Below are 12,595 nucleotides of genomic sequence, written 5' to 3' on the forward strand. Positions count from 1 at the left end.
ATTTCCTCATCTTTTTCGATTATCATGCATGAGATGAGATTTAAGTAAATCTTATTGCATTGAAAGACATTTGTTGCATTTCACTCTAACTTTGTCAATACTATTTTAAAATCTTTACCGTAGGATGTTTTTTTATCAATTAATCATAGTTCTTCTCTTCTTCTAGCTTTTGGTTTTATGGCATTTACAAATTATTACTTTTACACTCCTTAAAATTTATTATAGGGATAATTACTGTTGCCCCCCTGTAGTTTGATTTTATTACTAATAAAACCCTGTTCTTTATGGAATTACTGTTGCCCCCCTTCCTTATAACGGTGTTAAGTTGCCGTTAAGTTTGAATATGTAATGTCTAATTTGGCCTTCATGAAAATTAAGAAATCAAAAGATGATACTACCTCATTTATAAAAGCCATATTAAATGTCAATTTTACCCTAAACTTCATTTATTTTGAATTAATGAAATGGGCAAAATTCAAATCCAATAAACTTCATTTATTTTGAAAATATTTTAAGTGATATTCAGTTTCCAATTCGAGTTGAATTTGATTTTCCTTCCTCTTCGGTTTCTATTTGACTTTTATTCAATCATTCTTTCTTTCTTCTTCTTCTTTTTTTTTTTTTTTTTTTTTTTCTTTCTTTTTTTTTTTTTAAGAATAAAACGGATTATAATTACTTTTTTTTTCTCCACAGTTAATTAAGGGTACTACTGTAACTTGACAAAAGGGTAAATAAGTAAAGAGATAAGTATAAGGGTATTTTGGGGTTTTTGAGAAAATATAAAGTTGCCACATCATCAGTAAACTAACAGAACTTAACGGTAGGGGGGCAATAGTAATTGTAGACAAAGTCAAAGGTTGGATTAGTAATTTTGTAAAGTACAGGGGATACATTAGTAATAAAATCAAAGTACAGGGGGCCAATAGTAATTATCCCTTTATTATATTACAAACGTCTCTGATATTTAATATTAAAATGAAAATTTATCCTTGCTAAATGTATTTATATATGAGAAGAAGATATTTTTTTTGAAAAAAGATACACTTGTACATATTTGGATTTCTTCCTAGTGTATTTAAAGCTAGCTAATAACAAATGAAAACAAATGTGATGGTGTTGGCCAAGAATTTATCATACATTATAAGCCCAAAAGGGTTAGCTTGGGTCGACTCATCCATGGCTGTCATCAAGAAGATCTATTATTCAATTGTTTTTTTTTTTTTTTTTTTTGGAAAAAACACCCTAAAAAAAAAAAAAAAAAAAAAAAAAAAACACAAAAACAAAAAAAAAAAAAAAAAAAAAAAAAAAAAAAAAAAAAATTATTCAATTGTTGGGAGAATTGAAAGCTGTGCAATCAGTCCTGATCTCTCCTTGGAAGCCTGTCTTCACATCCACCCTGCCAAGCTTTATCATGGCGTTAATGAAAGCAGCGTTGAAGTCAGATGGGTTGGTGGCAAAATCGATGACAGTTGACTGTGATGCTGGGTCAGTGAAGAGCGCCTCGTCGGAGGAGAGAAGACCCTTCCCTTGGACTAGGTTCTGGTAGTACATATTGTCGAACACCTGAGGGGTGACAGGGTCCAAGTCGGTGGCGATGTTGGGATCGACGTTCTGAGGACAAGCACCGATCAGTTGTTGTGCATATTCTTCGTTCAAGGAAGGATCGAGTGTTGAAGCAGAGTAGAGACGATCGGAGAACTGGTCACAATGTGAGAAGCCCACGGTGTGAGCTCCCGAGAGGGCAATCATGTCGATCTGGGTGAGATTCTTCTGACTGAAGAGTTGGTTGAGTTCATTGAGATCAAAATTACTCTCTGGAATGTTTCCGGCCACCAGGGATGCTTTTGATACCAGCCCATCTCTTCTCCCCAGTTCCACCGTGAATAAAGGTCCCCCTGACTGTTCCAGTTTGAAAGATGAGACGGAAGAAGAAGAAGAAAGTAGTTGTTGATTCAGGAAGTGTTGACATGAATGACTTACAAGGAAGACGACATCTCGGGCGGCAATGGCTATAATGTCAGCACACGAGACTACAGCAGAACAGACAGCTTCCACGGCTTGCTTTGCCTTGACGACCGTGTCAAAGCCATCTCCGGCGAGGGAGAGATTTTCGTTAGCATCTTTCTCTGCATCATGATTTGGGGAGGAGATCATGATGGAGGCATCACAACCCTGCAAGCAGGATTTCAAACAAGAAATTATAATGTGGATTGAAATTTGAAAACTGTGTTTAGGCCATGTGTATAAGCCACTTCCGGTCACACCTCGGTGCAAATCCTCTCCACCTAGGCAGGCTGTCCACCCATTCTTAATTACACTGTCACAATGAGTCTGACACAAGCCTTCCCGTGATACACAGACAGGCCCATGTGTGAAGGTGAAAAGAAGGAAGGACGGGCAATCGGGTGTTAAAGGATGTGCATGCTCATATTTAAGAGGGGTTTCACCTCTAACACATTTTGTCAAATTAAAATTCAGACCTGAACCCCACACCTAATGTGTGGTAAAGTATGAGAAGAGCATAGGGTTTATGTCTTATGAGTCTGATTACCTTCCAATTAGGGAGTTGTTCCCCTAATACTTTTTCACCACACAATAAATATAGAATCCATAAATGAGTATTGATAAAATAATTCAGAAGGTCAGTAGATCTCATATGAATCTCGCCTTTATTATGTAGTAAAGAAACGTCAGATGAGGTGCTATGCTGACAAAGAGAGGTGTTCCAAACTCCACATCCGCTGAAACCATTAAGGCATTAGCCATCCATCAGCTTGAATCAGACTTTTTTGAAAGCAAATTGCCAAACATTGGCTTATGGGTACGTGCATGAATGTGCGAGAAACCATGTGAGCATGTGCGTGAAGTGAATTACAATTATTGCCCAATGTGTGTGAGCTAGCTAGCATCATTGAATTGTGACTAAGAGAAGAGAAGTTAATTGCTTGGGAAGTGATCGATATGTCCAGAACGGGAACCATGAAGCATGTGCATGGAGTAGCTTAATGTTTAATCATGAAAAGGAGGAGTAGCCAACTGTAGGTGGGAGTGGGACCAGCTAGCACTCTTTTTTCTTGGTCAAAAGACCCGACGAGCTGCTGTCTGTCTTAAAATGCAAAATGCAGTAAGCAAGTAAGGTATACTAAGCAGCTAGGGCTAGGGCAACTTTTGATTTCTTTTCTTTCTGTAAAATGATTGACAGATGATCGATCGATCGGATCGGTCTGCCTTTGTTATGGGAAGACTGTGCAAAGGCACTCTAGCTTCATCTTCAGTCAAGTCTCTCTTCTCTCTTTCTTTCAATCTTCTCGAAGAAGAAGAAGATCGATATATGAAAAAGGAAGAGATCGAAAGGTGTTCAACCTTTCATTCTTTCATTATGAAAAAAGAAAATTAAAAGAAGTAAAAATTGAACCAATGCATGCGTAGGAAGCAGAATCTTCAGTAAATATTCAAAATTAAAATATAAAAAAAAAATGCCATTTTCGGTGGCTGGTTTTGAGGCTCTGGAGCTAATATTTCTGCTTTTCAAGTCAAAAGCTTCAAGCCTCCTATCTGCATTGGCCGGTTTGCGTACGTTTCTCTCTCTCTCTCTCTCTGTTAATCAGTAATTCAGGAAATGAAGAAACCAGAGAAGGAGACGGATGCAGAGATTGATTTACTTGATTCATTTGATGATTAGTCCATGAACTTTCTCTTTCTCTCTCTCTCCCCTTGTTTGCTAGTCAAATTAATTGAAACGAGAAATCAGAGTCTAAAAGATAACAATGAGATAGGAGATTTTTCTACCTGAACGAAGCAGTCGTGAAAGAAGAGACGGAGAGTTGCAGGAATAGTGGCGAATGTCTGATTTATCTTCGTGATCACCACCTCCCTCACAATTGCTTCCACGCTTGGGCAACTGTTGGCGTAGAAGTTCTGCAGCAGCTGTGCTTCTCCCTTCCCCGTCATCATCACCACCGTCACCGCCGCCGCCGCCGCCACCACCACCAGCCGCCGCCATCCTCCTCTACCTACCTTCGCCCTCTCCATCATCGTTATATGACTTATATCTATCTAGCTATCTCCCTTTCACTCTCTCTCTATCTTTCTTTTACGCAACCTGCAGATGACAGAGAATTGTTTACTTTTGAATTCAAAGACAAACCCCTTTATCTTGTATAACACTATTCCTGAACACCGCACTTTCATGGCTATTTAAAGATAAATACTCGCCAACTTAAAGTCAAATAATTTTTATTTTTTTATTTTTTTGAATCTGAGGGACGTTGAATCAAATCTGTATCATCCTGTTCGTCTCATCTCATCTTAAATTATTATTATTATTTTATATTTTTTTGGGGAGAAAAGGAAATTCTTCTTCTTATTATTATTATTATTATTATCATCACGAAAATCAGAAGAAAAGAAATTGAAAAACAGGAATGGGTTATGAGAGAGATGAATCTTCATCAATTGTTCTTATATACCAAAACTGTGGGCCTCTTATCATAAGTATTTATCTTTGGGCTATGGTTTGGGATCTATGCTTGTCTTGTTGACACGGCTTCTCAGTCAAGCACGGTTGAAGTAAAGGGGGTTGGGAGGTTAGCAAGTGGACCTTATTTGGTGCACAGGGTGTGGGTGTCTAGCGAGAGTATGGATCCTCAAACCTGATGGGGTATCAATATATGCTGTTTTTACAATTTTTTTACCATATGATAAGAGTGAAACCCACCTTTATATGCTAACAAAACGAATCAAATGTGGATCTTTCATGTGGGTCCTAACCTTATTTTGTGATGAAAAAGTTTTGAGGGGAGTACAAATGTCTACTCTAAATGGTAGAAAAACTAGACCGCTCTTCAACTCCAGACTTCAAGGCTAGAAAAATTCAACCTTGACCTAAGGTGTGGTGTGGCTGACTTTGATTGACCTTGACCAAAGCAAGGGTTGGATAAACCAGAGAAGAATGATGGAGAGAGAGAGAGTCAGACTGGAGTGAACCAAAACCAACCCAAGGCTTCAATACTTGCCTAGTCACCTCGACCAATAGTTAAAAACTCTTAACTTGGAGTCATCGAACAAATCATCAAAGCAATTGTGCATCACCTCCCAACCTGGGGAAATATAGGTGCTCTCCTAACACTTTTCCACTATATAATAAGAGGTAGATTCACCTCTCTAAGTATTGATAAAGTAAATCAGAAATGGGGTCCTAGGCGGATCCCACGTGGACCTCACTGTTATTGTGTGAAAAAGCGCAAGGAAAGCACCGAGTACATACCTTTCCTCTGACGGGGAGGTGTTCAGATTCCATTTAGGGTTAAGGGCCTGGGTATCTTAGCCCAGATCACATTTGGGCTCGAGGTGGTGTTTGGGCCGACAGCCCAACCTTGCACCCGTAAAGTGAAGAACGGAGCAAAACGAGGTGTTTTCAAACAGCCCTTGAGAGGTCCTAATTATTTTGATGAAACCCTGAGAGCGATTCAAAATTTCAGAGTGAACACGAATTGCCAAACCCCGCCATAGCCAGCAAGCAATCGATTTCATGGACTCCATTTCACAGAAGCAGGTGACGATGGAGTCTGCAGAAGAAGTTCATGATGAATCAGTATCAGAATCAGGTTTTAATTTTCCCTACTGGACACCCGCTTGTCGGAGGTTCTCTCCAGACGCTTCATTCTTCAAGTCCGGCAGCATGGAAAGAGAGCTTCTTGCCAAACAGGTTGGCTTCTTTCTATTCCTTAACGCCAAAATTTTGAATTATTCCTACTAGTCTTCTCTGCAACACTTCAATCCCTGATTCCCTCTGCCTTCTTTTGCTTTTGGATTTCTGTTCGTTTGATTCGTTATTTCGCTCCTCTCTTCGTTTGGTTATTCCTGTCTGCTTTTTCCTCACTCTCATGTCTCTCAAATACGAACCTAGGATATACGTTACTGGACCTTCAATTTTAATATCCATTGAAGAGATAACTAGGTACAGCTTTTGCTTTTCTGATTCCTGGAGCTTCCGTCGGGAATTTTTCACTTACATTTCTGCCAAGACATTTCTGCCAAGAAAAACTATCCCTGGAGACCTCAAGTACATATAGGTTAGCTTTTCCTTCAGCCTCGTAATACAGGGAATAAAGATCATGCATGAAATACAGGGAATGATAAAATTGAAGTTAGAGAGGCCAGTTGGTTGCCGACATCTGTAAGATTTTAAATGGCAGTGGATATTGATATCAGAATGTCTTATGATAGAACCACATATATGAATTGGGAGACTTGTATATGACGTTTTGAAATTTAAATACTTTGTAAGTCACTGATCATGGTATTTCTCCTCTTGTAAAATGCTTGAATTTGAACACCAACTTTGTCACTGCAACTCTTCAATCTCCAATGATGGTGGTGCTGAGTCATGCCACCAATCACAATCCCACACATAGTATTCACTATTTATGCTGCAAGACAGTACTTGTGAATCATGATTAATAAGGGAATTTGTGTGATAAGCATCCTGGACCAACCTTGGACCACTGGGAGGAGGGAAACCTCTCTTCAAGGAACCCGCCGTGTAGACAGTTTCAATATATAAACCTCTCCTCACCCTTTTCCGTTTCCAATGTGAGAATGAAACTTCTCACACAAAAGGAAGTACTTAACAAAAGAAAATGGCATTCTCCAAGAGACCGTTATATTTAGGAAAGACTTCTATTTTTTCATTCAATAGTTGGTGTTGTGTTATTGACAATCCCCACCCTAATTTCTCATGATTCAGATTGCCTTAGATTTGAATGAAGATGAAAGGTATCATCTTGAAGATATGGAGGATGCAAAAGAACGGTATGGAGTTGCCTTAAGTTTTATTGTTTCTGCCATTCTTATCCTCTTTGTCTAAATGCAGTTATGCGAAGTCATTACTTATTAGGAACTTTACATGAGGTGAGACTAGAAAAATCAAAGGTATTCTCCATGGTATCTATTTGTGTGAGGGGAATGAAAATTTTTTCTTTTGGATTATATTTTCATTGAAAAAATAAGAGTTCTTATATTCCTTTCACTGTGGTTGTGAACATTCAAGATGATTATGATCTATGCTACTTACCTTACTCCCTATGCTTTGACCCAAGTATGAAAAGCTGGTTTACTCTTTACTCGTTTCCTAATTGAATTCCTTTTCTGTTAGCTTCTCACTTTAAATTCTTTCAAGCTGACCTCTAAAATAATTTTTGGCTAGGATTTAGGTATAGGTATCAAGTATTTTACTGGAGGGATGAGTTGAAGAGACAGATAGTATCATATTGGAGAGACACAAGATACATGAAAGTTGAACAGAAATGGTTAGCATACACATGGAATTAGCAATGTATAACACCTCAACCCCCTCCCTTTCTTCCCCCTGCCCTGCTCAAGGAAAAAAAAAGGGGTGATTTGAACACTCAAAACACAGTGAAAAGGATATCCTTTACCACTTTTTGCCAAAGTGTATTGGATCCATGATTTGAACATTTTAAGTCCCATAAACTTGCTGAAATGGTAAAAGATATAAAGTTGCTTTTAGATGATTTCCTCCAACTCATTCCGAAGAGAGAACCAAGTTTCAAGGTGTCTTACCTGTGTTGGATTGTTTCTGTCAATACAAACTTTTTTGTAAACAATATCAGTCAATATGACATGATACAATGCTGATACTCAAAACCCTGATCTGTGGTTCCATCTGGTTGATGTAAAACATTGCAAGGAAGTGTAAAAGTCAAAACAAAAATAAAGTGATATTTCTTTAAATTTTTTTCAACTGTAACTGTATACCAATCCAAAACAACCTGGTGATTTTAAATTTCTCTACTTTTTCAAGCACATCAGTTGAAATTTTGGTTAAAAAATATGCCAGTGCAAATGCTTAAACTTTGCTTTTTAGTATCATATGAAAAATAGCTAATTTCTGTTATGATGCTACTACTATCTTTTTGCATTACTTTTCATGATTTCTGATCCAATCCAACAGAGACTCTGCTTCTTTTTGGTTATTTTGGTTTCTGTTATTCTGGTTCTTATTCTATAAGCTTCTTATTTCTTTATGCCTTGTTGGAGAACTATGTAAACCAGAAAAAAATGAAAGAATTGTCAAGTGACATTTCAGCTTATGGAACATCGTGGACCCTGGGGATGTTTGGTACACTGCATCTTATCTAACTTTTGGTCTTGAGGAACTCATTCTATTGTTCCTAGATGATACTGGCCTAAGCTGAATTTTACATCCTGTCAGGAGCGTATTTTGCCCAATTGTTGGTTGTGGTACACGATTGAATTCTTTCGAAGATTTTGAAGATCACTACAATGCTCGGCATACTGCATCATGTTCAGTCTGCTCTAGAGTTTATCCAACTTCACGACTGCTCAGTATACATGTATCAGAAGCGCATGATTCATTTTTCCAGGCAAAGGTTGCACGTGGCATTCCCTCGGTATTATTGCTTGTGCCTTCATATGCAATATAATGATTACTTTTATTGGCATGTTACTTTTATTCAAATGTCTAGGTTGATGTTCAATGCAGTATAGTGATTACTACCATACAACAACAACAACAACAACAACAATAAGCCTTGTCCCAACTAAATGGGGTCGGCTACATGATTATTGCCTTCCAATCAGTTATGTTTGAGGCCATGCTAGATACAAGGCCTAAGCCATACATATCCTTTCTCACCACTTCTCTTAAGGTTATCTTAGGTCTACCTTTAGGTCTTCTAGCTCCTTCAATCTGGATTATATCACTTCTCCGTACAGGGGCATTTATAAGTCTCCGTTGAACATGACCGTGCCACCTCAAACAACTTTCTCGAAGTTTATCACTTATGGGAGCAACTCCCAAACCAATTCTAATATGATAATTTCTTATCTTATCCATCCTAGTTTTGCCACTCATCCATCTTAGCATCCTCATTTCCGCTACACTGAGTTTATCTATATGATTCTTTTTAACAGCCCAACACTCCCCACCGTACATCATAGCTGGTCGTACAACGGTCCTATAAAATTTTATTTTAAACTTTAATGGAATACACCGATCACATAAGGACCCCGGACGCACCTCTCCACTTCATCCACCCTATTTTAATTCTTTGGGAAACCTCATCCTCTAAATCACCTGTTTTACTTATGATTGAACCTAGGTACATAAAACAATCACTTTGATGAATCTCCTTACCGTCAAGTATCACCACCTCATTGTCTACCCGATCATGACTAAAGTTACAAACTAGATATTCTGTCTTCGATCTATTTAGTTTATAGCCTTTTGATTCCAAAGCTACTCTCCATGATTCCAAAATAAAATAATTGCTACCATATTCACCTAAAATAAAGTAACTGCTTCCATGAAATGATGCCTTCATTTGCACTAGTTTCTACAATTCATTGCTGTGATTTTTGTTACACTGAAGATGTAAGTTCTGATTTGGCAATGCTTGCACTTGGCAGCTTAAATGCTGGTTCAAAATGTTTTAAGAAAAAGTGGGCACCCACATCATAAACTTTAGAATGATTTGCAGTCAATGTTAAGACAGTGAACTCCTGAGTACTATGTGCATGCTCGTGAGTGTGAGAGAAAGCAAGCCTTGGTGAGATTCCAAGGAGGAGATTGGTGCGGCCATCTTCTAGTTGGTGGGAGACTAACATATCCTTCTTCTTTCATCTCTTCTTTTCCTGTATTCTATTGATCCTCAGTTTTGTACCGTCATAACCTTGAATTGTGCTACTCTTTGGAAGCCCACTGACATCTTTGAAGGCTATTGGAAGTATTGATTATCCAAGTCTGCTCTATGTAATTCCCCAAAGAGTAAGGTGATTGGAGTTTGTTATATACCTGTGGTGTTCTTTGTTCTGGAGGTTTATGGCAGAAACTTCAAGTTGATAGAACTATCCATGTATTCATCGACATGATATTTCAACTGCATCTAATGGCGAAGCCTCTGTAATAATAAGTTGCTAACTCTGAGTTCGAGTTTTTAATTTTGATTCATAGCCATTATTTGCAATCCAGCCATCAACCGATCAACTGTGGGCGGGTTTTTGAAGTACAAGGTGTCCTTATCACCTAGTTTGAGTTTCATCAGAGGTGGCCTAAAGCCTGTTAGTGCTGGTTCTTCCTTTACCACATTGGGAAGTAGTTTTTGTCTAGTGTTTTAGGCCTTATTTGTAATTGCAAGCATAAGGGATTCAAAGTGTGATGACATTCTCCTGTTGATGTCAGTTTGACAGGATGTTGGCCAAGGGATCAAGGTTTTCTTCCTGGTTTCTAATTTGCCAGCAAGTTGCAATTCCAGTCAACTTGGTGTTTTGAGTCTGGAATCTGTCCTTGTCTGAAACCTGCCTTGTAGCTTGACTTTAGTGTCAGCTCCCTATACTGTTGACCTAGCCAAACCATTTGGCTTAATACTTCCCTGTTGCAGCTGTTAAAATTTGGTTTTACTTGCCATAATACTGTCCTCATTGGTCCTGTTGTCAGGTTGGATCTTACTTTCTTGTGACTCCAGTCCTATCAAGCGCTCTTAGGCTCTTTGGTACAACCACTCTATATGCCATTTAAAAGAAAAAGACAAGAACAAGGTCAAGAAGAAAAGGTTGGTGAATTTTATAGAAAATAAATTATGATATGAAAAATAAGTTTGGTGTCAAAATAAAAAATTGTTTGTAAATAATAGTGAGCAAGTGATAAAAGAGGGAAAAACTATGATTTTTATTTAAAAAATGTGTATTTATTATTTTACCCTCATCTTAACCATAAAATTTTAAGTAAACTTGTGCACAAATGAAAAGAATGAAATTCTCACCATAATTCATAATAGATAAAAAGTTCATTATGAATTTTTGAAGTTTTTCTATTATTTTAAATAAAAATAAAATTGATAATAGATGCCAAACAACTTAAAATAATGAAAAAACCTCATAATAGAGAATGAGAATTGATACCAAAAAGAGCCTTAGATACAGTTTGGATGATTCTCAACCTGGCCCTACCTACCTGGCTTATGCTTGAGCATTACTTTGTATTCAGGCATTACACTGTAAGTTTGGCCCCATTGTTTCAGTGCAGAAGACCAGAAGCATGTAGGGTGGAAGAGTGGAAACTCTGGTTTGAAATGAAGCATGTAGGGAGACTGGGAGAGAGTGAAAACTCTGAAATGTTATCAAATTTTGTAATCTGTTGTCGCCCATATCAGTTCAATTGATTGCTTCAAAATCATGGAGAGTGAACGTCATGATAAATATGGGAAGCATCGGCTTAAATGCGGTTTTTTGGTATTTGTGCCTGATACTTGACCTGGCTGGAACAGGCAATCTGTATTGGTATCAGCAACGATCAATGCATTTCACCAATATCGATACCTGAAACTCTGCTTAATCCTGTACATGTATTTTCTTTTGACACCATTGTTGCCTTAATTTTCTGGTCTGACATATTTATGTGTTTGTGTGAACAGTATGAGTGCTTGGTGGAAGGTTGTGGATTGAAACTAAAAAGCTACAAAAGTAGGCAACAGCACTTGGTGGACAAGCATAAATTTCCAACTTCATTTGAGTTCTTCAAGAAGAAATCTTCCCATCCATCCAAGAAGCAGCGTCAGAAATATCAGCGTAAGCAAGCAAAGGTTGCTGGTGATAATAGTCAAAAGATGATGATGGTGATGGTGATGACAAAATGGAAGTCGAAGAAACAATGAATGATCTTGCATTGGCAGTATCAAAATTGAGCACCTCAGATTCTTCTCCTTCTTCTATTAGCTTTGGGCGTCGCCATACTCGTGGTTTGACATTCCTTCCTCGATCAGTTCAGTGTGGAAGAAAACATGAGGCTTCTTCTGCAGGAACCAAAAGAACATAGCCTGTGCGGTCTACTTTTCGGGTGAATTACACTTGCAATTCACCATGTATGGAATTGTTTTCTGCTAAAGTGGCTAAGAGGTAGGTTCCTAAGAAAATTTTCTGGGTCCGGACTGATAAATGGAAAAATTGGTTTGTTTTTCTTTACAAATGCAAGGTCCATCCTCCCATATCCTACCCCATGAATCAGAAAGTACTGTTTTCTTCAAAATCTACCCTCAATTGGATGGTTCCATTTCTAACCCTTAATTGGTGGTAATCATACAGGAGCATCATGTCAGGCTGACCCTCCCCTATTTCACCATTCAACTTTATTGTATCTTTTTTTCACACTTCTCTTCTTATGTAGAACATTACATCTTGTTTGCTTATCCAGTCAAGGCGATGGAGTTCGGATTCTTTGCAGGGATAGAGGATTGTACACCCTTCACATTCCTCCACCAGTTTCCAATGGCAAGGCAGAGGAGTTCTTCCATTCCCTTCAACAGAAACACACCGTCCATGACATCCTTATTAGGCTGCCTTCTTTTGACCATGTGTACAGTTATGTTAAACCAGTATGGCGTCGGGAACAGAGATTGTAATCTGTCTTTCATTTTGTTTGTGAAAGTTGTTTTCATATCTTTTCGTACACGGATACTTTAGTTGAATGACTTGAGCCTTTATACTGTGCTGTTATTATTTTTCGTATTACAGCTAGCCTTGTTTTCCTTGGTATCTCTCATGGAGTCATGGTGCG

General features: G+C 38.1%; 2 protein-coding genes across 2 annotated transcripts; one reads left to right on the top strand and one right to left on the bottom strand.

Annotated features, from left to right (window-relative positions):
• Positions 1-1,323: 1,323 nt before the first annotated feature.
• Positions 1,324-4,032, bottom strand: LOC149006312 (peroxidase 55-like). The gene is made up of 3 exons (XM_089166084.1): positions 3,790-4,032; positions 1,981-2,172; positions 1,324-1,899 (listed from the first exon to the last, which is right to left on the bottom strand). Exons 1-3 carry the CDS (start codon positions 4,030-4,032, stop codon positions 1,324-1,326), a joined length of 1,011 nt encoding a protein of 336 aa, XP_089022210.1.
• A 1,350-nt stretch (positions 4,033-5,382) lies between these two features.
• Positions 5,383-12,546, top strand: LOC149006313 (nucleic acid binding / zinc ion binding protein). Its single transcript, XM_089166725.1, is given in 5 exon segments — positions 5,383-5,707; positions 6,749-6,813; positions 8,237-8,435; positions 11,457-11,651; positions 11,654-12,546. Coding segments are annotated over 5 exon segments (840 nt in total). The 5' UTR covers positions 5,383-5,530; the 3' UTR covers positions 11,858-12,546.
• Positions 12,547-12,595: the final 49 nt, after the last annotated feature.

Source organism: Hakea prostrata, chromosome 8 (assembly GCF_041222555.1).
Source record: "Hakea prostrata isolate BN-2017 chromosome 8, UWA_Hpros_2, whole genome shotgun sequence".
NCBI lineage: Eukaryota > Viridiplantae > Streptophyta > Magnoliopsida > Proteales > Proteaceae > Hakea > Hakea prostrata.